Genomic DNA, 27306 nt, shown 5'->3' on the forward strand with positions numbered 1-27306 from the left:
TACTTTATATTTTTATCTCTATATAAAAACGAAAATTACAAAAAATAATTTCATTAATATTTTGTAGTCTTTTTAATCCTTAAAAATACAAAAATAGTACTTTATATTTTTATCTCTATATAAAAACGAAAATTACAAAAAAAAATAGTTTCATTAATGTTTTGTAGTCATTTTAATCTTGAAAAATATCCAAAAATAGTTTTATTTTAGTTATCACTCTCAGTTTAATAGTTATATTGTTTACGTGGGACTAATTAAATAGGATCGTGTTTTTATTCTCGGTTGCGGGGAAAGAATAACATTTGGATTCAAAAGATCCATTTTTAGGCCCAATTTTCGGACCTAGCCCAAAACATTTTCAGTCGAGACACACATGAAAACACACGCTAACACATGCCAACACATGCCAACACATGGCAACACATGCCAACACATGCTAACACATGCCAACACATGCTAGCACATGAACACACACTCTCTCTACACTTTACAACTCACACTCCACAAACACACAAAAAACAACACACAAAAGGGATGAAAAGCAAAAAAAAAGTGTCAGCCATGTCTCCATTTTCGGCCACCCCAAAAAGAGCCATAAAATCCCCTCAAATCCATCACCAAAGGGAGAAAAAAGAGGATAGAAAGTTAGCCTCTAGAGCTAAAAAGAGGGCGGTATACATTCTGTATACACTTAATATACAGTAAATATACACACGATATACATTCTGCATACAAGGAATATACAACGGCAGAAAGAACTAAAAATGGCGTAGACCCCCTCATTCTTGAGAATTCTCTTCCACACAAACACTCATAAATATGGAGAACAATCTCACACCATAAGACTGGAGAGCTATATCCATTTTTTCACTTTGATTAGATTTTACTTCAAGAGGAAGAAAAATCGAAACAAAACCGGAGTTGCAATGAGATGCTCGTGTTTGGCCAAGAGGTTCCGATCCCGTTCGTAGTCCGATCTGCGATTTTGAGTATATTGCTCGTTGTTTCTTTTGTTGCTGTTTCGTTGATATTCCATTCAGTTTCTCATTTCTGTTGCTTACTTGTACCTCCGAACAAAGTCTAAATATAAAGAAAGCTTCTTTTAAGGTCGGTTTCTTCCTTATCCTTTATGTTATTGTTTTAATTATTTGTGAAGATTTGGTTTATACTTTCATGAAATATATCATGTTTACTTTGCCTTTTTCTTATTATTTGGGTTTAATTGCTCGTGTTTGCAATGTCCTCATAGATTGATATTGAATTACTTTTGAGTAATGTTGTTAGAATGATTTTGTTGTTGGGTATTTCTTGTTTGGGATTGATAACAAAGTTGACTGTGATTAAAGCTTTGATGACATAGGCCATGAGGGAATAATCTGATTTGAGGCCTGATTTAAAGATTGCAATATATAGTTTAACATGGTACAATCCGACTCATTTATCAATTAGGATATTGCTTTTATTATTAGAGACAAGAGGTAGAGTAGAAATCGTAGTCACTTTAGGATCGGCCTTTAATAAAATGAGACGAGCCTCGCCAAATAAAATGCATAAATTGCGGGGCCCTCAATAGATGGTTATTTTAAATGCTTAGATTTCGGGACATGCCGTTTAGCGAATTTTGCGGCCTTCCCAAAATAATAACGCGTTAGTATCTTTAGGCACGGAGTCAAAATGTGTCAACATCCACGGGTGCATTGATTGCGACGTAGTTCGAGACGCGTTTTCATGACGTTGCAATTCCTTTAAAAAATAATAATAAAGCGGTAAATAATTAAAATTGCACTATAGTCTTGAATGTCACACCTCCTTTTTCCGCGCCCGATGGGCGCAGGGGAGTTTTTTCCAATTAAAGGACAATCGAAACGGGATTTATTTATTTATTTCAGAGTCGCCACTTGGGAGATTTAGGGTGTCCCAAGTCACCAATTTTAATCCCGAATCGAGGAAAAGAATGACTCCATATTACAGTCTGCGTACCAGAAATCTAGATAAGGAATTCTGTTAACCCGGGAGAAGGTGTTAGGCATTCCCGAGTTCCGTGGTTCTAGCACGGTCGCTCAACTGTTATATTTGGCTTATTTATCTGATTTTTAATACAATATGAACTTATGTGCAAATTTATCTTTTAACCGCTTTACTATTATTGTTTTTAAAAGAAATGTGAACATCATTTAAAACACGTCTTTGGACTACGTCACATGAAATGCACCCATAATCCGGAACACATTTTATTTGATGTTTTGGGATCGGATTTGGGTCGCATGAAATGCACACCCGAGCTTAAGAAAGTAAATTATTAAACACGCGCCTAAAGAGACTATCGCGTTATTATTTTGGGAAGGCCACGAAATTCACTAAGCGGCCCTCCTGAATTCTAAGTAATTTAAAACAAGTATTTACTGAGGGCCCCGCAATTTGTATTTTTATTCGGCGAGGCTCATCTCATTCTTATTTTTAAAAGAATTTGCAACGTCATGGAAATACATCTCGGCCACGCCACAATCAATGCGCCCGTGACTAGAGACACATTTCGACTCCGTTGAGATTTGGATTTGGGTCACATAAATGTGCACCCGAGTTTAAGGAGGTAAGATTTATTAAGGCGCGTCCTAAAGAGTCTAACGTATTGTTATTTTTAGGAGGGTTGTGAGATTTGCTAAACAACCCGTCCTGGAACCTAAATGCTTCGATAATATACATTTAAACGAGGGCCCCGCATCTGTGCGTTTTGTTTATTTTCATCGAGGCTCATCTCGTTCTTATTTTTTAAAAGGATATCCTATAACGACTACGTTTCTTGTCGTGTTTGTCTTTTATCAATTGAAGACAATAGATAGTCCTAATTAATTAAATGCTTGCAAGTTGTTTGTAATGACATTCAGAAAAGCGGAAAAAAAAATCAGAAATGAGGCTGCATATACAGTCAGCCGAACAAATAATCATGGGCCCAAATCCAGCCCATGCGTGATAGGCCAGACCTGGGCCTCTGCTTGTTCGATGCGGGCCTACTTGGTTTGCTTCGATTTGGGCTCGACCTTCATGAGGTTGAGGCCCTGAACTGGTTCTTTGTTCTATAAATGAGTTTATCAATTTATATGTGACAATTTGACAAAAGAGGAAAGTACTTTAATTAAAGTGGATAGTTTCCCTATTTGACCTACGTAGAGAATATACTACATCATCAGACTAAGTTTAAAATACAACTTATTGCAATGAGAATATTTTCACCTAACAGCATACATATATGACTAACATTCACTTACCTACATTGATATACTAAGCATGTAGGCTACTTCTATTATCCAAACGAAAATGTAACTACTATATACTACATGACATTTAATACAACAGTCCATATGTATATAAAAGCAATCTGCAGGTCCTCTCTTTTGCATTCATGTTCAAACTTTCGAGTTACATTGGTAGTGTAATTGTGTACCTGGTATAGAGGACAAAGAAGAAAGGAATGATCAGCTGGGCAGTATGCAGTAAACACAGCAACAACAGGTACACAGCAACAGCACAGCAACAAACCAACAACCAAATGTTTTCCACAATCCACGAACAACCAACAATAATTCTCAGAACAAAAGAAACCAGCAAATGGTCGAGTGCCAAACCAGTAATTCCAGACGAAGAGTAATGAAACACCAGAAGTAAAAGAGTGTTCAATGCAGCAAATACCAACAGTTCAGCAACCAACAAACAACCCAGTCAATGCAGACGACAGAACTTGGCCAAGGCAACTTGACCAATATGAATTCTTATTCAACTTTCAGATGGTGTTTGGTTACAATCTATTTGGAAACTAACTATGTTTTTCAGCTTTCTTTAAACTCAGTAAACCTTTCTTCAGACTTAAAGATTCCAGCCACAAGACTCAAAATTCTTCCCTTTTCTGAAGACTAAAAGTCCAGCCTAAGACTCAAAAACTCTCTTTTAAGTTCTCAAATGGCCTATTTATAAGCGAAATGTCCAAGTGCAGCTAAGCTGCCTGCCCTGCCAATTGGCAGAATGCCCATACCCTTTAAGCCCATGCCTAAGCATCTTTGGTGCCAGCCCCTTTGTTCCCCACGCCTGGTCTTTGTTTAATCAAGAATTATGGGCTCATTTTATTTATTCATTTTAAGCCCCATACTCTTATGTCTTGCTCCCCATTAGTATTAGTTTAATCTTAATTAGTACCCTACTTGTCAGCTTCATTTAAACTAACCTTTTCTGCCTTTTTCAAACCCCAGAATACCCCTGCTTAACCTTGATTATTACTGCCCTGCCTATTGCAGCATCAGGGCATTTTTGAACTGATGAAAGTTCAAATTCAAGACTGCCTGGACTGAACCTTTTCAGTCAGTTTCACAATGCAAACAAACCATTTCAAACAATGCTGGGGCATTCAGTCAATGGCAAGGTTCAATTAGTCATGCGACATTATTAGCTCATTCGATTCATTAGTTATAGAAAACTGATCGACGACATTTATCGAGTCGACTATACTAATTATAACAGGTAATAATCAATCGTTCAAATAAACAACACATACAGGGACCTAAAGGGCTTCGGACAACTTGGTCAGTCACTAGGAACCTATATAAGTTTATTCATGCGACGACTATACTAATCGGACATGCTTATCATAGGATACATTTAAATCATACACAGAAACCAATCGACCAAATAAAAGGTCTTTACAGAGATGAAAGAATTTAAGAAACTATCAGAAAGTAACAAACAATCAACACAAAGCATGCTAATGACTTAATCAGCAGTTGATATAAACGAAAAGGGAAAGAAAAACTTACCGACAAAGTTTGAAATCAAAATGGACCCCAAGTCAGACTCAACTTCGAACTCTTGAGGCCGAACAAACTTTAATCAGGGTGTTCTCACATGAGAACACCTTGATTAAGGTCTATTAGACCTCAAACCCTTGTCGAAAACCGGCCGGATTCCCCAGGTGCATGTGTTCTAAGGTCTGGATTTCCAGATCTGATTTTTAGGGAGTTGCGGGTAGATTCGGACCAAACCAAGCTTGGTTTGGTCACGAGGAAGGTCAGGGGGGTGTCTGGTACGAAGATGGGGTAACTTGGCATAGGTCCGGGTTCGACTCAAATCTTCAAATGAAGATTCGAGACGAACGAAAGTGATTCGAGGCAAATGGATAGTAGATCCATGTTCAGGAGAGTGAGGGGGTCTTAGGGTGTTCAGGAGGTGGTCACCGGCGTTCGTGCCGCCGGCTTTAATGGCGAAGGAGACTAGGGCGGCTGCTAGGGTTCGGGGGGTTTCAGGTTTGAGTTTGGGGACGATGAAGGGTGGGGTTGGTATAGGGGGTGCGGGGTACGATAGGAGGCTTATATACGGGGAGGCTGATTGGATCTGAGCCGTTAGATCAGATGATCTCAACGGCTTAGATCTGATACTGAGAAATGAGACGGGGTCGTTTGGTAGTTAAACGGGGTCGTTTGGTTTAAGTGAGGGGTTGGGTCGGATTGGTTATTGGGTCGGGTTTGAACACGGGTTGCTGAAAATGATCCTGGACCGTTGGATTGGATTGATTGGAACGGCTGAGATGGATTGGCCTGAAACGGTGTCGTTTCAGGAGGTGTCTGGGCAACCGGATTTGGACTGGGCCTGAGTGCTGGTTGGGCCAGTTATTTTGTTTAATTTTTGGCCCAAACCGATTTCCTTCACTTTTGTTTTCTAATTTCATTTTTTTCTTTTAAAACAAAAAATAAAAATAAAAATAATAAATAACGAAATTAAAACTAAACAACAATGCAACATTTTAACACAATTACCACAAAATTATTTAAGTAAGTTAAAAACCTAGAACAAACGATGCACACATATATATCTATTTTTTGAATTTTCTTTTACTGACCGAATTATGGTTTAATCATCCTGACATACATATTTTGTTTGTTAATGATTAAATGCAAAAATGGACAGATCCACAAATGACTAACAACACATGTCACGAAAACTCAAACATTTGTACAGCGAAACCATTTGTTACTATTTTTATTTTCTTTTGGAGCGATTGCTCGTAAAGCAAAAATCACGTGCTTACATTGAACATGTATTAAAATCAGATATTTTAGTCATTACAACAATTTAAGCGACCGTGCTAGAACCACGGGATCCGGGGGTGCCTAACACTTTCCCTCGGGTCAACAGAATTCCTTACTTAGAATTTCTGGTTCGCAGACTTCATTTGGAAAGACGAATATTTTCCTCGAATTAGGATTCAAGATAAACCGGTGACTTGGGACACCAAAAGCCAAACCTATCCCAAGTGGCGACTCTGAAATAAATAAACAAATCCCATTTCGAATATTGTCACTTAAATTGGAAAAACTTCCTTGTGCGTTTATCCCTGGGGGTGAGCGCGCCAAAAGGAGGTGTGACAATGAGTTCTGTTTAGACTAAAATTTTATTTTGTTTGTCATTACTTTTTTTGAATGATTATTTGTCTTTTTTTTTAATTATGCTCTTTGCTCCAGTATATAATACTTGAGTTTTGTTTGATTTCAGTATTTTCTAAATGAAGTGTGCCATCTTTGTACGGAAAAATCTGTCTTCTGAAGGCTTGTTTCCAAGTTTTTTATACTGTGTGATTTTTGATTATGTTTTTTGTTTATTAAATTTAGTAAAATTTTGTCCAGTATATTATGCCGGAAGTCTGTCATGTGAATGTTTGTCATCCAGTATGTTATACTGGATGAATATTATAATATAGTTGAGTTTTATTTGTGTCCAGTATATTTTACAGGGATCTGATGTGTGTAAGCTTTTTCTCCAGTATGTTATATTCGATGAGTTCTGTTTAGACTAAAATTTTATTTTATTTGTCATTACTTTTTTTGAGTGATTATTTGTCTTCTTTTTTTTATTATGCTCTTTGGTCCGGTATATAATACTTGAGTTTTGTTTGATTTCAGTATCTTTTAATGGAAGTCTGCCGTCTTTAAGCTTCTTGTCCAGTACTTATGGTTAATTTTTCAAGTTTTTTTTTTCCTTCAACTGTATTATATATTTCTCCATTTCTTGTTAAACATAAAATCCAGAACATTTTGCTGGACTTCATATTTTTCATGTAGTATATTATATGGGAAATCTGTCTTCTGAAGGCTTGATTCCTAGTTTTTTATACTGTGTGATTTTTTATTATGTTTTTGTTTATTAAATTTAGTAAAATTTTGTCCAGTATATTATACTGGAAGTTTATCATGTGAATGTTTGTCTTCCACTATGTTATACTTGATGAATATTATAATATAGTTGAGTTTTGTTTGATTTCAGTGTTTTTTAAATGAAGTGTGCCATCTTTAAGCTTATTGCCAGTATGTTAAGGCTTGCGATTCTGTTTATACTGTGTAATTTTTTATTATGTTTTTTGTTTGTTGAATTTAGTAAAATTTTATCCAGTATATTATACTAGAAGTTTGTGCTCTATATCTTTGTCTTCCAGTATATTATACTGGATAATTATTATAATATAGTTGAGTTTTGTTTGATTCCAGTATATTTTACAGGAAGTCTGTCGTGTGTAAGCTTTTTCTCTAGTATGTTATACTGGATGATTATTATACTATGCTTTTTGATTATGTTTCTTCTATATACCCCAGTATTTGTTTCTGGAGTTTCATATCTTCTAAATTATTGTGATCCAGTATATTATGCTGGAATACTGCAATCTGTAGATTTTGTTGTCCTGTTCATTTTACTGGATGAGTTCTGTTTATAATTTATTTCTCATATATATACTGGATTCTGATTGTGTTTACTTATCTAATTTGTAATATATTTTTCCATGATTTTATAGAAATTGAATCTTCAAGTAGGATATTGAAGGTACGCATTTCTGAAATGTTGAAGTTTTTATCTTAAAATTATATGAAATGTTGCTTACATGCGTTGTATTTTGATTTTAGGAGGGAGATAGATTATATGAATTTACCTAGCGGTTTCCTGTTGATTGTTATTGGAAAGGCGATCGGAATTTTAAGCAAACTATTTCGTCGTTTTTGTGTGGAACTCAAATAGATCAATTAAAGAACGGTGTATTTGGAAATATTTTAGAATTAAATGAGGTGGGTTACTCTGGAAAATTGACTCACTGTATGTTGCTTTCTCAAGTTTTTTACAATATAATCTACTGGTTTGAATTACAGATATTTCCAATATAATCTACTGGAAATTTCTGACTTTTACATATTAAATTAAGAAAAATGCAGTATTTTATACTGCTGTTTTTTCTTATACCATTTTTAGTAATTTTTTATAGTAGTTTGAATGAAAGATACTTCGGTATAATACATTGGAGTTTTATGAGTTTTGTATATTAATACAAAAAGCTCCGACGTATTATACTTGTGTTTTGTTCATTTTTGGAATCAAGCACTGTAAAACCATTTTATGAGATATTTCTAGTATAATATGCTAGAAGTATCTCAGCTTTAGATATTAATTTAGAAAGGTCCAGCAAATTATACTGGCGTTATGTTCTGTGGGATTTTATATTATTTTTTGTGGTTTTGAACAATGTAGATTTTATTAGTTACGATCTAAATTACAGAAAAGAAGATATATAACACAATTAAGCACAGATTAACGCATTGAGAAAATTAGACATTAACAGAGATTAAAGCATTAAAATCAAATTAGAAAATTCGAAGAATCAGAAGAATCACTCAATTATTTTAGTGATACTTTGAATTTTCTGGTTTGAATTACAAAGAGAAGAATAGTAGAGTATCACAATTAAATCTGTGATCGTAGAAGAAATTCAAACTAGAGAAATTCAAATAATCAGAAAAATAATTGAGAGAGCTTACTTCAATTTGCAGATTGACGCCACAAGATTGTGCTAAAGAAGAACATGAGGTCAAGTCGCGTAAATTTAATAAACAGAGTAGGGATATTTTAGTCAACAAATTGTTACCGTTCTAACTTAGCGGCTAAATATCGTTGACCTTTGATTATGTGGCTAAATTTGATTGACCAGGCGTAAAAGTGGCTATTTATAAATTTTTCGCTAATAATATTTCACAATAACTAAGAAAAACTTGAAAAAGATTGTCACAACTTTGTTAACCTGACCATAAAAGGAGATAATATATTTATTTATTAAATAGGGATAATTTTAAAACCTTCTTCAGTTTACGTTTCACAACACTAACCTCCCATGTAATTGATAATATTACTTTTGCCTCCTTGTTTCAATTTTTGTATAATGCAAACTAATTATATCTTGAGCAATTTGCTCTTCCTGATATTACTCTATTGTGATTAAGTAAGTTCAACTGAACTTTTTTAAAAACAACGCTATGCTTATCAAAATCTATGTCCATCACTGCAAAAGGAAGCGACGTGTGTAACTCTAGCTTCTAAAAGCTAATGAGAGTTAATATATACGCATTATTTTTAAACATTATTAATTTCTGTATATTAATTATATGGATTCCCCATTTGCTCAATCAATAATCTAAATAATAGAATTATAATGAAGATTTTCATCAAATTAGTAACTTGTTCACAATCAGTATATTAATCTTCAGGGGAATAATGCCATCTCCAACCTTGCCCCCATCCCCTATAATAAAGGAAATATTTGGGGGAATTTAGCTCCAACCCTCCCCCATTTTTGTCCCCAAAATGGAGAATGAATAGTGTTCCCTCAAATATGGGGTACACTATTCATCTCCCCCATTACTATTCATTACTTTTTTATTATTATTTTATTATTTAATCTTTTAATTTATCTCTTTATATATACTTAATTATGTTTATGTAATGTATTTATAATATTAATATTATATCTTAACTTTGGTGTATAATTTTGATAAATTAATTTTCGTGCATTTATTATTTTTATGTAAAAATGGCAGTAGATGAAAATCAACGATTTCAAGAATTTTTATTTCGACATAGAAGAATTAAGGACAAAGATGTTAATTTTGCACGTCGTAATGCATTAATAGATCATTTATGGGAGAATACTAGAGGTTGAAGTTGAATATTTATCTAGTATTTCGAATGAATTTTATCGTTATGTAATATGTATTTAATTAATCTTGTATCACAATGATTTCACTTTTATTTGAATTATTAGTTAATCTATAATAATTGCTTACAAATGATATTATTTAAAATTTTATGGAATTATTTTAATTATGGAAATAACAAATTAATAAAAATAAAAGATGGAATTTGTTTAATGGAAATTAAAAAATGAAATTGAAATGAAAGATAATAATATAATATAGAAGAGAGAGAAGAATATAAAAAAGTTTGAAGAAAAAAATGAGGGAATGGTTGGTGTAAATTGTCCCAAAAATAAGAAAATCCCCATTTTAGGGAACAAAAATGGGGTAAAGATTGGAGATGACCTAATATTATGATCCAGGGCTATTTTTAGTACTTGTGAGAGGACTTGGAGTTGTGCCCCAACACTGGTAGTGTTTGGAAGTCCCTTTATGGATCCCAATAACACCCAATCACCCATTGAAATAGGTTTAGTTATCCGTTACAATAAGTGATACTATCTCTGTTTTAGTTTGTGTGATATTTTTTTTGGTTCGTTCAAAAAAGAATGATTTCTTTCTAAATTTAAAAAGAATTTAGCTTAAACCTCCAATTCTATCCTTAATGAGAAGCTTTTATAGCCACACAAATATTCTGGACTCTTTGTGACATTTTTAGGACCACAAATTTTAAAAGTATTCATTTTCTCTTAAACTGCGCCTAGTAAAACATGTTCACATAAATTTGAGCGGCACCGGTAACTTAAAATCCACTTTTATATGCATATATGCCGCGCACGTGTACCCGCTAGTGGGTCCCACCAATATCCTACTAAACTCCCCGAGACCAATACTTTGACCTGCCGGCTTTGGTTCGGATACTGATAAGGAAACATCGGAAATTAGGTTCGGAGATCTTCAAATCAGACTCTCAGGCTCGGCTTTCTGTTAAGGTTTGTATAGTCGTTAATCAAAATCCCATCTTCAAATTCAACAGCTTCTCCGCCGTCGGCTCCACCCAAAGGGCCGGCGCCGGCCGCTTGCTGAGTCTATCACTCAGCGTTTAGTTTAAATATGTATATATATTGAACAATTTTAACTTTATATGTAGAGTTTGAGCAGAAGGCGGTAGTGTGCTTAATCTGGAGGCATTTTAGTTGCTGTAGACTGGTGAGTTGATAGGGAAAATGGGAGCTAGGGTTCCTTTACAGCACTACGATATGAGGTCGGCGGCTGATTCGTACATTGAAACCTCATTGCATGATCTCAATACGGAGGGTATTGGTGGCGGAGGTGGTGCTGGTGGTGAAGATGTTGATCGCGGAGGAGGTGATGTAACCGAGGATAGCATGGACAATGGCGAAGACTCCACAGCTGTTGTGAGTGTGCCTTTTGAGTTTCAATTTTCAGTTTTAAATAATTTATCATGTGTTGTTAATTTGTTATTTCAGTTTCTTGTAAATGTGCACGTTTGAAGGCCTTAGGATGTGGTCTAGTTGTTAATAAAGTGGGAGGAGAATAATTAGGTCTCGGGTTCAAATCCGGGAAAAAACTAATTTTTCCTATCTGCCTAACCTTGGCGGGCAGAGTTACCCGGTGCTTGTACTGGTGGGAGGTAGCAGTACCCGGTGTAATAATCGAGGTGTGTGCAAGCTGGCCCGGACACCATCCATAAAAAATATTCGGTTTGCAATTATCCTATTTGGTGAGGCTGACGAGGATATCTAGTTCCACTCCATCATACCTTTATCAATTTATTAATTTGACTAGTGACAACAACTATGCCTCGACCGCAAGCTAGTGAGGGTCAGTTGTATGAATCCTCGCTATCCACGTCTCATGTAGAACTGTTTTCTTCCAATATCCAATAATTTAGATTCTCTAACACTGGAAATTTTGTCTATATTTGCTACTAGCATACAAACCTCTAATAAGATCAAATGATTTGTAGCGAAGATTGTACTTAGTAAGCGTGGCCTACATGGATAGGCGTTTATCTGAGCTAATTGGTATCACTTATATGAAAATATATGGATCTTTTTCTTCCACTGAGGCTGTATTCCTTTTAGGTCTGCATGGATGCCAAGATAGTTTAGGTCTTTCAAGACAACGTTCTTCCATGTGATTTGGGATTCATTTTTTTGTTTTTAATGGCATTGGCATTCTGTTTAAATGTGCCAAATTATCGGAGTAAGCAAGTATTCTAATATGGCATGTGCCATGCGTGTGATAAAGTCATTTTATATTCATTAGTCTTCTTCTTTGTTCTTGTATTTAGCGAAGAAAAAAGGCAATAGAACAGTGGCTCGTTCATTCCTCTCAACTCACCGACTCTCTTCAGAATTCTTCTAGAACATTCCTCCATTGAAGCCCTTGGTAATTCCTTGCATTATAGCATGGTATCAGAGCGGCGTTCCTGGATCGCACCGCGTTAGATCTCTGATTTCTCTCCTCGCATTTCTGTCCTTGATTAATCGAAATTTGTTGAAGCTCGTCAAAATTTGTCGATGTCAGATACTGATTCGTCAATGTCGGAGATGGCGACAATTGACCATAATCATCCGTTGTATATTGGACCTTTTGATACTCCTAGCTCAGTTGTGGTGCCTGTAAAGATCACAGGCTCGGAGAATTACGGGCTATGGAGTAGGTCGATGAGAATTGCACTTTTGGGGAAGAAGAAATTAGGTTTTGTTACTGGCACTTGCAGCAGGAATGCATATGAAAGAGAACCGTTGGAGCAGTGGGAGACTTGCAATGCCATTGTTCTCTCATGGATCATGAACAGTGTGGCACCAGAACTTCTAGGTGGAGTCATGTATGCGTCTGATGCACACCTGCCTGTAAAGATCACAAACTTGGAGAATTACGGGCTATGGAGTAGGTCGATGAGAATTGCACTTTTGGGGAAGAAGAAATTAGGTTTTGTTACTGGCACTTGCAGCAAGAATGCATATGAAAGAGAACCGTTGGAGCAGTGGGAGACTTGTAATGCCATTGTTCTCTCATGGATCATGACCAGTGCGTCACCAGAACTTCTAGGTGGAGTCATGTATGCGTCTGATGCACACCTCGTGTGGGAAGACTTGCGAGAAAGGTTCAATAAGGTAAATCGTGTTAGGATCTTTTAATTACATCGTGAAAATGCCACATTATCTCAAGGAAATAGTTCTGTTTCAATATATTTTTCAAAATTAAAAGGAGCTATGGCATGAATATGATGTTTTGGTTCCTAACTGCTGTGAAAAATCGAAAGATCATGCAGAAAATCTGCATCAACAAAGAGTTATGCAATTTTTGTCTGGTTTGAATGATTCATATGACCAAGCTAGAAGGCAAATCCTCAGGAAAACAAATGCACCTAGCCTAAATCAAGCTTATGCCATGGTTATTCAAGATGAAAGTCAACAGAAAATAGGAGTGAAAGCAGTAACTACTGATAAAATAGAGCCACTAGCTATGCAAGCAGGAAGAGGGAGAGGGAGAAGGAGAGGGAGAGGAGGAGGAAGGAGAAGAGGAAGGAGACAATACCTTCAATGTGAGTTCTGTCATTTAAAAGGACATACTAAGGAGAATTGTTACAAGATCATTCGATACCCTGCTGATTTTGTTAAAAGAAGATATGGTGAAAGAGTAAGGACTCAAGGAGATTGGCAGCAAAATCGTGGCACTGGGAATCAGAATGGTTGAAATGGCACTAATACTGGTAAACCTGAATGGAATAATCCTAATGCTGGCAAGCACAGTGGCAATGGTGCTGGTAAGCTAGGTGGTTGGAGAAGAGAACCCATGGCTATGATCAATAGTGCAGATGTAAGTGCATCATCTATGCAGGATATAGGAGAAAGCTCATCTAGAGCTGCTGAGAACAAGGGATATCATTACTTCACCAATCATCAATACAATCAAATTCTGAGTCTATTGAACAGGGAATCTGGGGAGCATCAATCAAATATGGCAGGTACATGTGAAGTTAATTGTCTGATGAGCAGCTTTACACAGAAATCACAGGAGAAGGAATGGTTGTAGATTCAGGTGTTACCCATCACATTACTTCTGATTTAGAATTACTATCAGATATTAAGTGTACAAGGAAAACTGATAGAGATAGGGTGCATCTTCCTACGGGAGAATAGGCTGATATGACTTGTATTGGTAGTACAACCTTATTAGATAAGAGAAAAATTAGAGATGTGCTTTATGTTCCCAACTTCAAGTTTAATCTACTCTCAGTAGCAAAGCTAACAAAGGAGCTGAAATGTAATGCCAACTTCTTTCCTGGTTTTTGTGTGTTTCAGGATCTTTGGAATGGCAAGGTGAAGGGGATTGGTAAAGAAAGAGGAAGCTTAAATGTGCTTAGAGGACTGGCTAGCAGAATAAAAGCACTTAATGTTGTAAGCAGGACAACCAAAGATTCATGTGAAGTATGGCACAATAGGCTAGGTCACCCATCCTTATCAGTAACGAAGCATGTAGTAGGTTTACATAATAAAGACAACAAGATGTTACAGGACAATTGTTTGATATGTCCACTTGCAAAGCAGACTAGGTTGAAGTTTCCATTAAGCAATTCTAGAGCAAAGGCAGTGTTTCATCTTGTACATATGGACCTATGGGGGCCTTATAAAATTGCTACATTTGATAAGAAACAATACTTCTTAACAATCGTGGATGATTACTCTAGATATACATGGGTGTTCTTTTTGCAGCTAAAATCTGAAGCAGTAGTGGCTTTAAAACAGTTCATTTCCATGGTTCAAAACCAGTTTGGTATCGTGATTAAAATGATAAGATCAGATAATGGATCTGAATTTTTTAATGTGCAATGTTCAGAGTTGTTAACAGGTCTTGGTATAATTCACCAAAGCAGATGCCCTTATACTCCACAGCAGAATGGCATAGTGGAGAGAAGGCACAGATATATACTTGATACTGCAAGGGCTTTGAAATTTCAGGGAGTAATTCCAATTAGATACTGGGGAATGTGTGTTAAAACAGCAGTATACCTGATTAATAGATGCCATCCAGTGTTCTAGGGGGCAAAACTCCATATGAATTGTTATACCATAAGAAGGCTAATATTGCACATTTGAAAGTTGTGGGCTGTTTGTGTTATGCAACAAATTTGTTCAAGGCAGACAAGTTTGCTGAGAGGGCCAAAGCAGCCATTCTCATGGGATATTTTGAAACACAGAAGGGTTATATCCTGCTTGATTTAGCCACAAAGCAGTGCTTTAGAAGTAGAGATGTTATCTTCAAGGAATCAGAGTTTCCATTTGCTAAGAAAGATGAGAACAATTCATTGCATGCACTGGAATATGTAGAGGTAGGATCATTGCATTTCACACCTCTGCATACATAGCCAGGCAGCAGCATGTATGATAGAAATGTCTCAACATCAACAGAAGAAGATATGGGTGTGCATGACAATAGACAGAGTGATCTGCAGGAAAATCTACCTGTCCTACGGGAGATAAATACTGATGGTATGCAGGAAGTTTCTCTAGATGTGGAGGATATGGACATTGCAGAGGTTCATGCAGGTATACAAAGTGATGGACATCATGAAGGTACAGTTTCAAGCAATAGGCAGGAAGATGAAGGTGACAGGAACTTAAAACCTGACAGAAAATCCACAAGACTAGTTAAGGAGCCAATGTGGATGAAGGATTATGTAACAACAAAGAAGACCACAGGCTGTACTTTTCCCATTTCAAACTACCTGACCTATGATCAGACCAGTACAAGCTATCAATGCTACTTGGCCAAGTTTTCTCAACTAACAGAACCACAGACATTCAAGGAAGCAGTGAATGACAACAGGTGGATAGAAGCTATGAAGCAAGAAGTAAAAGCATTAGAAGATAATAACACATGGGAGATAGTGAACTTACCAGCAAGCAAAACACTGTTGGATCTAAATGGGTGTACAAGATCAAGCTCAAGGCAAATGGAGAAGTGGAGAGATTTAAGCCAAGGTTGGTTGCAAAATGATACAGCCAAAGGGAAGATTTAGATTATCATGATACATTCTCACCAGTGACAAAAATGGTCACCGTGAGATCTGTTATTTCATTGGCTGCATCAAGAGGTTGGAATTTCTTTCAAATGGATGTTTATAATGCATTCTTACGAGGAGGTTTAAATGAGGAAGTGTACATGGAGTTGCATGAGGGTTTCAGAAGGCAAGGAGAGCAGAAGGTATGCAAATTGTTCAAATCCCTATATGGACTTAAGCAGGCCTCACGACAGTGGAATATCAAGTTGACTGAAGCTCTATTGAGGGCAGGTTTTGTGCAGAGTCATCATGACTACTCATTATTTACATTGAGAAGTCAAGAGGGAATAGTGATCATTTTGGTATATGTAGATGATCTCCTCATCACAAGCAGCAGTTCAGTCTTAATCAAAAAAGCTAAAGTTATACTGCATCAAAGTTTCAAGGTGAAGGATCTAAGAGAGCTCAAATACTTCCAAGGAATTGAAATTTTGAGATCAAGGAATGGAGTGTTACTGAATCAAAGTAAGTATATTCTGGAATTAATCTCAGAAATGGGGTTAAGTGGAGCTAAACCTGCAAGTACACCATTGGAAGTGAATTCAAAGTTGACCTCAATGGAGTATGATCAGGCAAATGGAGTTACAGGAGATCCACCTCTGCAGCATATTAGTGCCTATCAAAGACTGGTGGGGAGGCTTCTGTATGTCACCATCACTAGGCCATACATCAATTATGCAGTGCAGGAATTAAGTCAGTTTATGCAAACACCAAAGAGGTTCCACTGGGATGCTGCTTTAAGGGTTGTAAGATACTTGAAAAATGCTCCAGGACAAGGAATTTTGATGAGGTCTGATTATGCAGAAACACTCACTTGTTGGTGTGACTCTGAATGGGCTACAATGTCTAAACACTAAGAGATGTCTAAACACTAAGAGATGTCTAAACACTAGGAGATCAGTCACTGACTATGTTATAAAGTTTGGAGGTTCAATGATCTCTTGGAAGTCGAAGAAACAACAGTCTGTTTCAAGGAGTTCAGCAAAGGCAGAGTACAGAAGCATGGCAGCCAGCATTGCTGAAGTATCCTGGTTACTTGGTTTATTCAAGGAGTTGGGTGTGAGTATAGCCCAACTAGTTACAGTCTTCAGTGATAGCAAATCAGCTATTTAACTTGCAGCAAATCCTGTGCTTCACGAAAGAACTAAGCATATAGAGATCGATTGCCGTTTCATTCGAGACAAAATCAAGGAAGGAACGGTTAAAGCAGTGCATGTCAACACTAAGGAGCAGTAAGCAGATATACTGAGTAAGGCATTAGGGATTGCTCAGCATGTTCACTTACTTGGCAAGCTTGGAGTGTTCAACGTCTTGCACCCTCCAGCTTGAGGGGGCATATTGTAATATGGCATGTGCCATGCGTGTGATAGAGTCAGTTAGGTTGTTAGGATTAGTTAAAGTTGTTAATGTAAGTTAAGGGTGGATTAGTCATTTTATATTCATTAGTCATCCTCTTCTTTGTTCTTGTATATAACGAAGAAAAAAGGCAATAGAACAGTGGCTTGTTCATTCCTCTCAACTTACCGACTCTCTTCAGAATTCTTCTAGAACATTCCTCCATTGAAGCCCTTGGTTATTCTTTGCATTTTAGCAGCAAGCTTCTGTATTGGTCAGACTAAACATTGTTTTTTGATGGTAATAACTGACTTTTTCACTTCGGAAGCCTATACCAGTGCCTTGAGGCCCAAGTGTACATATTCTCATATTATTCATGAACTCTAATGCTTTTTCAGGAGTGTCTCCATGAATCCTTCAGAAACTCATTACCACTTCACAGTATAGTGGTGGAGGAAGATCGCACTAGCATTGAGAATAGTGGATCTTCAGGGGGTTCCTACAATATCGTTACTGTTGATGGTAATTGGGGATTTTATGTTATAGTTGATAGCTAAATGGATGAAAGAAACTAGATGGCCGTTATTTTTATATTTGCTAATTCCAGTTTTCATGGACCAGATATTTCACCAATTGAAACAGCAAGGACAAGATTTTTGGACATTATCGTAGATCATTTCATAAGGCCGCATGTAGTTGAAGTTGTCGATTCAGAGGCCGACTTTGCAGCTCAATCTTCGCAAGATAAAATGAGCAAGAGGAAGTCCAGAGAAATCTGTTATGAAGGTGATGCTGCATATGTTTTGCCCTTGATGTATGTGGCTAACATGTATGAGACATTGGTTAATGAAGTGAATGTAAGGCTCTCTTCTTTAAATGGCATTCGTGAAAAAACCATAGGAGTGGCCCTTGAAGCAGCTGGTGGTTTATACAGAAAGCTTGCAAAAAAATTTCCTAGGAAAGGTATGATATCCAAGGTTCCAAAATTGCATGTAGACGCTTAAAGTTGATCTTAGCCTTTCCCATTATATGACATTTTTCCTCCCATTTGAGCCATTTTGCTGTGGTATATCTGATTTCTCATTGGAATTGCAGAAGGCTAATTTTACTGTTGGGCGTGACAGCTTCCATATTTGGCTAGTCTATGCTTCCATTGTTGCTTTTCTACATGTTGCTGCCCCTTCATCCATGTGAGCATATGAGAGGATAGAGAGGGCAAAAAGATGAATGGGAAGAAAATAATCAGAAAATAGATTCTTTTTCTATGTAGAAACATGAAGCTATGAGGAATCTTGGATCACCAGAAGCATCTAGTTTAGCACTTCAACTTCTAGTTTTTGTATCTACTCATTGTGTTTCCCTTTTTGTGGTTACATCTATCATTATTTCCGGAGAAATATGAGATAATGAAAATGTTGTTTCCTGATAAAGATTGAACTGCAAAAGATACTGATTCCTGTTATCGTCATTTCATTTTCTTACTTTGCTGTTATTAACATATAGGACCTTGTGTATTTAAAAGACGGGAGCTGGCTACATCTTTTGAAACAAGGGCAAGGTTTCCTGAATTAGTGATACAGGAGGAGAAGCGTGTTCGTTTTGTTGTGGTTAATGGTTTAGCCATTGTGGAGAAACCAACAAGTTTACATATTGATGATGCAGAATGGTATGTCAAACTCTCCATCTTAAATATGGAAGTTGCATGAATCTTGAATCTGTCATTGTTACCTAGAATTCTGGTTTTCTGTTATTAGCTCTGTTGGCATGAGATAATAGATCCATCTTGCTATACTGTATGTCTGTGTCCTCTTCTCTTTATCTTGGCAGTACTGCCATCTGTTCTAGACAATATACATTCCACAGTGACTTATATTCTGAGTTAGTAAATATGCCGTGTGCCAAATCCAAGTGAAAGAAATTTGTCTTATAATTTTCTAGAGAAGATTTCTGGGTGTACTAGATGATATGGAAATTTTGCTCTGGAAAGTAGCAGAAGAAATGCTGCTTGTGCAAAGTTAATTTTGACTAACTCAGACGACGATCTCTTCTTTGGTGCAATTTGCACTTCTCTAGATTGTCATATTTGAAGTCCAATATCTCAAATTTATTCAAATCCTGGGAATTATGCAGATTTAGAAGTTCATTTTGTGCAATTTTCTTCAGTTTCTGCGATTATGAAACTTTACTAGAGGACTATGGTTGAATGTGATTGTCTTGCAAACCGATATTTGACGAAATTTCCCATGATTAGTCAAAAAGTGTTGGTTTGGTAGGCTTATAACACCTGATCCAGTTTAGATTGCACATGAAGTCCAGTGTTCTGGAGGCATCATTCTAACTCGCTCCGCATTGTTCTCCTTGTATTTCCTTGTGGTGCGTCCTATTTAGCCTCGTTTATAGAATTCTTTATTCCACCATGAATAGATAGTGCCTTAATATTTTCTTTCTCCATTTTCTAACTATAACATTTTTGCTCCTTTTAGACATATGTCATTTTTTTAAGGGTTAAGGTATTTTATTGGTTGTAACACCAAGTGCTGCTCTTACGACAGTATTATCCTATTATAAATTTTTTGAAATGAATATCCTTTTATAATCTTAACAAGGGACAAAAGATTATTAAATATTTGATCTTTTTGGATTGCATGATTTGATGTCCTTTCTTGTTTTCTTCAGTTAAGACACTCTCAGGATTGTAAAAGCATGCACTATTTGGCATTTTATCAACTTTTTCCTTCAATGGTCCAATTAGCTTTAAGTAGCTTTTCCCCATGTGATGTTTGTTTCAAATCTAGCAGTTTGTTTCAAATTTAGCTAACTGCAGTTGACTTTGTTACCGTTCTCTTACTGCAATGATTATGTAAGTGGACCTCAAAGACAATACGGGAATAAGATAGAAAATCTAGACGTTAATCATTTTTATGTACTTTTTGTCAGTTAGGGACATCTTGTCCTACTATGGTGTATTGTTCATTTTCTTTAAATGAATCATTGATTCTCATAAAACGAAGTATGATGGTGGAAGTCCATGTTTTAGTTCATAAAATATCAGAATTTCAAATTGATCCATGTTCCTATTCGTTTAGGTTCAAAAGAATGACGGGCCGAAATGAAGTTGCAATATCCCCCCGAGACTATAAATTCTATGCTCCAAGACACAAGTATAGACGTGCGTCAAACCCAATTTCCAACATCACTGGTTTGTCAGTAAGTTTTGATGATCCTGTATTTATCATACGTATCCTTTTTCCTATTATTGCAGTTCCGAATATTGAATGGAAAGTTTTTCTGCTCATGTCTATCAGGCGTTTACCAGTACAGACAACGATTCTTCATTATCTGCCGGTCAAAGTTACCGCTCCGTTAGTGAAGTAAGCTTTTTCTCTTATCCACTGTGTTAATTGATTTGAACATTGTTCGTCTGGTAATTAGAACACGCGTAACACATCTATGCTATATATTGGAGAATAGTTAAGAAGAAACAGATTTTCTTCTCTAGTTGCATACAGGTTGCTTGTAATTTTATTTAATAGGAGTATTTGCTACTGAAGCGCCAATGTTAACAATTAAGTACACATTTGAAACTCCTTCTGTTAGGTGTATTACTGCCTTTTGGTTCTCACTTCTGCTTACCTCTTTTAGCAGTGTGCTGGTTTTGATTGAACCTCTCTTTTTAGCTTCGGGTTATGCTATTAGGACTTGTATGTCTCTGTTTATATGCTTATCGGCATATACATTTCTATTTCTTACAATTAATAGGATGGCCCCTCTTCTATAAACTAGAGCTTCAAGACGGAAGAAATGATAGCAAGTGTTTTACTTTATTGTGCCCTTGTGTCATGGTTGAGTGAATTAAAGAGCAGCCAGAAGCACACCCAAGACATATATGGACTTGCTTTGACGCATCAGTTTCTCTGAACAGAAAAGCTCACTAAGAATATCTAAGTAAATCTCCAAGTCCAAAACTGATTGGATGAGTTGATTCATGAATTGCCAAAAGTATTAATGGAATGCACAGACACAATGAATGCTTCTTAGATGGCTTTCAAATTTCTGGTTGCTGTTTTTCCGCAAGGTCCACTTTGCTACCTCAGATGTTTTGTTTTCCTTCAAATTTCATTCTAATTCTTGTCTTTTTGGAATTTTTGGATAAGTTTTAAGCTTTATTTATGTTTCTTAATTTCAGGAATACCTGTAGAACCCCAAAAAATCCTACAAGAAACTATAAATTACTCTCACATCATTATTAATTAGCACAAAGAACCACTTTTTGTTCTTCTTTGCTTCTTTTGTGCTCTAAATCGCTCAGCAAACTGCTGATTAAACAAATATATAGGTTGTCAGGGAACTTAGTACTGTTCGTCTCCTAAACCTGGATAGCTTTATATCCTTCTACTAAAAACTGCACGGAAATTAACATTAGCAGTTCCTAGGGCCTAGGCTGAAACTTTGTCTAGCATTACAGACCTAACAGGTTGAAGAACTACCATGCTTGTCCCGCTAGGTCCAAATGGACTAGATTCAATGGTGAAGCCAATATTTGTTGGGAACTGATTTTTTAGAGACTCCACAAGTTCAGCTCCAGTGGATAAATAGGCAACAAACTTTGCTCATTGGGATTCATTTTGCAGTATGAGTTACTTGATAGGACCTAAACAGATATCAGTGCCTACTATACTGTGCTTTTGTTGCCCGTGTTGCCCAATGCTGCATGAGATGCTTCTTCAGTGCTTTAGTTTACCTTTAAAACAATGCAGATGTTTATATATCTATGTTTGTTGATTCATACTCGTTTTGTTCAACTACTTTTCTGCCGCAGGAGAGTCAGCAGACTACCCCGAAGCAGCATATGCAACCTCTGTCCCATCAGGCTCAATTTCATCCTCTTCAGCAGAGCCACCACCAGCACCACATCAACCAAAGCCAACATATAGCCCACTTCTCTCACAATCAGCAATGTGGCCCTCAGTCACACTTGCCTGAAATTGCTCAGCCTCAGCAGTCCCCTACCATTTCTCCACACATGGCTTGTTTACAACAATTTGGCAATGTAGGAGGGCGCATGCATATAATGGTGAGAGATCTCTTTATTTTGATTTTCCTAGATTCAAGGTCAAAGCACCACTGCGTCATATACTTTAGTTTCATGCCTACTTATAAAAAGAACATTAGCTTCATGCCTACTTATAAATATAAAAAACTTTAGCTTCATGCCTCTACTAATCATGCAAAGTATTGGTTGATCTTGTTTTGAAATCTTTATCTAATTGACTACACAAAAATATTTTGTTGTTGGCTTGAGGAAAAGCACCATACATTCAATTTTTTCGGACTGTTACTGCGATTTGTTATCTCTAAAGATCTAATTTATCATCAGGAGGAGAAGTGGTTTCTTTCAATCCTTTATTTGCTCTATTCTTATATCAATAACACCGACTTAATAACCTATTCAACCATATTGATAATGCAGCCTACAAGTCCTGCGAAGTTTTGCGATGAATGTGGTACTCCCTACTTGAGAGAAACCTCTAAGTTCTGCTCAGAATGTGGTACAAAGAGGTTAGGGATTTGATGTGACCTCATCAAGTCTCCCAATGTGAACTGTACATTACAATAACAATTACACCTTAGCCCCAAACAAGTTGAGCACGGCTATACGGATTCTCACTGACTATGCTAATATAAATTGTACATTACTTGTAAATATGTATACATTCCTGCGCTATATTCCTTCTCTCTCTCTCTCTCTCTCGTTTCTTTGTTATTTATTTATTTGTGGGAGAAAATGGGGTTCTTTTTGTTGGGGGTTAGATGGGTATGCTTTGGCTGTTTCCCTAGGAAAATAAATTTTCCCCTGATTTATTCCTCATCCTCATCAGAGGCTCCATTGTCAATATCAATGTGCAGAATTATAACTGCACAAAAACTTAACTTATGGAGGCTTCACCACTACACAAAATTATCAGAGAACTGTGCTATTGCATAAACTTTATAATGGATGAAAATTAGTGTATGCCTGAACACGTAATTACTTGTAAATTATAATGCATTCTTATTGTTGTTCTTTTTAAGATGGACCTAGTTGTGAATCTTTCATTTTTCTATTGACTTATGTCTGTGAGGATGAAACACTTGAAAAATTAGTTTTGAGGGGGTAAAGTGTAGCCTTTCAAAGGGCAAGAAAGCAAACTCACTCTAATTATAGAAATTATGGTATACAGTTATACACACCTTATTGACATCATAATTCTCTTGCCAGTTAAACACTTTGGGAAAAAATCCTGTCTGATTATATAACTCAATAAATGTATTTTACATTAAATAAATTCTTTTAACTAGAAGAATGGTTTGCTCAGTAGCTCAAAATAACTATTTCTGTAATTAAGCATGGGTAATGTAATTAAATCTGTAATACTAACTATATCAAGTGAAATAATTTAACCAATGGAAGCTAATTAATGTTGCAGAGTTTGAGTCACCAATAAGGGTTTTGATGGAGTGGTAAGTATTCCTTTATCCTTAAACAGAGGTTTCGGGCTTGAGCCTTGGGTATGAAGTCACCTTTGTTAGGGAGCGCTTTACCCCCGATGTGGGACTGTAAGCACGTGATTTTTGCCCTATATGAGAATTACTCCCAAAAAATTCAAAAATAAAATGATTTTTCTTTGGTGTACAATTTTGTGATATTTTGAAGAATTATTTGTATTTGTCTGTGCGTGTTTATTCGCTAAATTAATAAAAAATACAAAAATATGTCGCATTTTGCATGTAGGATTTAATTCTACAATTGTTAGTAATTAAAATTGTTTTACAAAAATTAAAAATTACAAAAATAGGCATCGTTTGCATTTTTAGCATTTAATGTCCAAATATACAATTTTATGCTTAATTAATACTTAATTGTGCGTTAATTGTTATTGGGAGTTAATTTGCGCCTTTATAACTTAATTTAGTTCTTAATAATAGTTTAAGTATTTTTATAATTTAGTTTTAGAAAAATAAAAGAAGAAAAGAGAGCGAAAATATAAAGAAAGTCGGAATTGGGCCTCTTCTTCAATTTCAAGCTATAGGCCCAAAAAATGGCCCAATCTTCCCTACGACCCAGTCCATTTCGAACTGGGTCGACCCAGTCCATTAACCCAACACCCCTTCTTCATTTTTGTCCACCACAAAACAAAACAAAAAAAAAAAAGTGAATTATCACTATTAATAGTTTTATTTTTTGTTTTTTTATATATATAAAAAAATCCGAAAATATTTTATTTTATTTATTATTTTTATTTAAAAAAAAAAAATATATATATATATAGTAATTTCGGAAATGATTTTAAAAAAATAAAAAATAAAAAAATAAAAAAATGTAAAAGAATGTAGAAAATTTAAAAAAAAAAGTAAAAAGTTTTAAAAAATTTAAAAGTAAAAGAAGGTTGGAATTAAAAAATAAATATAAAGATATCTGAAAATTTAAAAAATTTAAAGTAATTGAAAGTAGCATTTTTAAAAGAAAAAGAAAAGATAGTGGTTTATTTTTTAAAGAAAAGTTAAATAAAGTGAGATTCTCTTTTAAAAAAATAAAAAGTGGGATTTTAAATAAGATAAAGTAATTAAAGTTGGAATTTTAAAAATAAAAGTAAATAAAGGTGGGATTTCTTTTTCTAAAAAAATAAAAGCAATTTGTAAGTGGGATTTCTTTTAATTAAAAAAATAATAAAATAATAAAAAACAAATCTGAAAATTTCGAAAATTTTGCTATAAATAGAAGAGAAAATTTAGGAAGAAGTGTGGAAAAAAAGAGAGGAAAAACTAGATAGAGAGAAGAAAAAAAGAGGGGGCGGAGTGAGAAGTATACACCCGATATACATTCTGTATACACTGAATATACAGGGGCAGAATTCATTTTGGAGAGTTTTGAAGTTGAAAAAAAATAGTTACTGCTTCATTGCCTCGCTTAAGATCTGAAATAGTCAGAACCTTCCTGCCTTTTACTTCTTCACTATACTTGGAGTCGTTTATAGTCTCCTGGGTTTTCTGCTATTCCTACTGTACTGGTTTGCGATGTTGCTGAATCTGCTGTTGCTGTGTTATTACTGCTGCTGACTTCTCCTTCTTTTGTTCTTGTACTGCTATTTCCAGGTACACATTTGTACAATCTCGGCTTGAAGCAAAAAATGAAATATTAATCAGGCTTTGTTCCTGTTGAATTCCTCCTGTTTAGATTTGTGGTTGAATATAATTTTTCTTTCTTCGTATAAAGATGTAGTTGAATGATTAATGAATAATGAGGTTGCATATGTATACTTTCTTCATCTAATAATGTTAGTTTAAATTACGGAGAATAATTAATCTGTTTTGATATTATGGTCAATCTCATGTTCTAGTATTATTGAATAACAGAATATAAAATGAAAGCAGTTTTTCTTTGTACAAACTCGATCGCAATTTTCCATTCGCATTAGCCGTAAACTAATAACTAATAAGTTACGTTTTTCAGCATGTAAATAATTAAGAGATTTTCTTTTAGTTTAGAGACGAACTTAATAGAAAATATAGTCATTGTAGGTTTATCCTGTAAAAATAAAAATGAGACGAGCCTCGCCAAATAAAACGTATAGATTGCGGGGCCCTCACAAAATGTATGGTTTAATTAGAATTCGGAAGGACCGTTTAGCGAATTTCACGGTCTTCCCCAAAATAATAACGCGATAGTCTCTTTAGGCGCGTGTTTAATATTTTACTTTCTTAAGCCTGGGTGTGCATTTCATGCGACCCGAATCCAAATCCCAAAACATCAAATAAAACGTGTTCCGGATTGTGGGTGCATTTCATGTAACGCAGTCCAAAGACGTGTTTTAAGCGATGTTCATATTTCTTTTAAAAACAATAATAATAAAGCGGTTAAAAGATAAAATTTGCACATAAGTTCATATTTGTATAAAATCAGATAATCAAGCCGAATATAACAGTTGAGCGACCGTGCTAGAACCACGGAACTCGGGAATGCCTAACACCTTCTCCCGGGTTAACAGAATTCCTTATCCGGATTTCTGGTACGCAGACTGTAATATGGAGTCATTCTTTTCCTCGATTCGGGATTAAAATTGGTGACTTGGGACACCCTAAATCTCCCAAGTGGCGACTCTGAAATAAATAAACCAATCCCGTCTCGATTGTCCTTTAATTGGAAAAACTCCCACGCACCCTCGCGGGTGCGGAAAAAGGAGGTGTGACAGCTCTGGCGACTCTGCTGGGGAACATAACCCAGAACCACTGGTTCAGGGTTCAAGAATTCGAGCTTAAAATAATTGTTATAGTTGGTTTTATTTATTATCTGATTTTTTTACATGATATATGCCCAATGTGCTAAATGACACTTTTACCGCTTTAATATTATTTGAATTATGAATATATACAACTGCTACGAAACCCCCTTCTTTCTGAGTCTTCTAAATTTATGGTGCACACGTGCGCGTGGCCCACCTTTCTGTTAAAGTCATACCAAATAAGACGAAGTTGGGACAAGTAACTAGGCCGGGTAGACTTTCGTGCTCCCGGTACGTTGCCCCCGCTTCGGCTCAAACTGTCCGTTTGGGTAAGCCAGGGCTAGATCAATATGCCTCAGGTTTTTTCACTTAGAATAACTCAGCTTCATGCCGGATCCCTAGTAGGAGCGATTGTTTGCATCACGTGCATTTGACTTTGGAGACTCAACACAGGGGTTGGGTCTGTCTAGGACAGGTGTACCAAAAAAAAATGACCATCCTGATGCATCTTACTTGCTGCTACTTGCGCATTTATTTGATCCGGATTTGTGTGTTGACTGACTTTTGAATATCATGAATAATTTTAAAATTGAAAAAAAGAAATAGCGGTTAGGGAATTGACTGTTTA

General features: G+C 35.9%; 1 protein-coding gene across 1 annotated transcript; it reads left to right on the plus strand.

The window, feature by feature from the left end:
- Positions 1-10887: 10887 nt before the first annotated feature.
- LOC104221398 (uncharacterized protein At2g02148) lies at positions 10888-23349 on the plus strand. Its single transcript, XM_009772462.2, has 9 exons — positions 10888-10978; positions 11137-11404; positions 17817-17940; positions 18040-18381; positions 18922-19084; positions 20505-20625; positions 20724-20789; positions 22238-22492; positions 22889-23349. The coding sequence occupies exons 2-9, from the start codon at positions 11213-11215 to the stop codon at positions 22988-22990; spliced, it is 1365 nt and encodes a 454-aa protein (XP_009770764.1). The 5' UTR covers positions 10888-10978; positions 11137-11212; the 3' UTR covers positions 22991-23349.
- Positions 23350-27306: the final 3957 nt, after the last annotated feature.

This window comes from Nicotiana sylvestris, chromosome 4 (genome assembly GCF_000393655.2).
Source record: "Nicotiana sylvestris chromosome 4, ASM39365v2, whole genome shotgun sequence".
In the NCBI taxonomy this organism is placed as follows: Eukaryota; Viridiplantae; Streptophyta; class Magnoliopsida; order Solanales; family Solanaceae; genus Nicotiana; species Nicotiana sylvestris.

Excerpts from the sequence above, each read along its gene's own strand:
- LOC104221398 (XM_009772462.2), top strand. The coding sequence starts at position 11,213 with ATGGGAGCTAGGGTTCCTTTACAGCACTACGATATGAGGTCGGCGGCT. Across the intron at positions 18,382-18,921 it reads AAAAAAATTTCCTAGGAAAG|GACCTTGTGTATTTAAAAGA; the intron begins GTATGATATCCA and ends ATTAACATATAG. Across the intron at positions 22,493-22,888 it reads GAGGGCGCATGCATATAATG|CCTACAAGTCCTGCGAAGTT; the intron begins GTGAGAGATCTC and ends TTGATAATGCAG.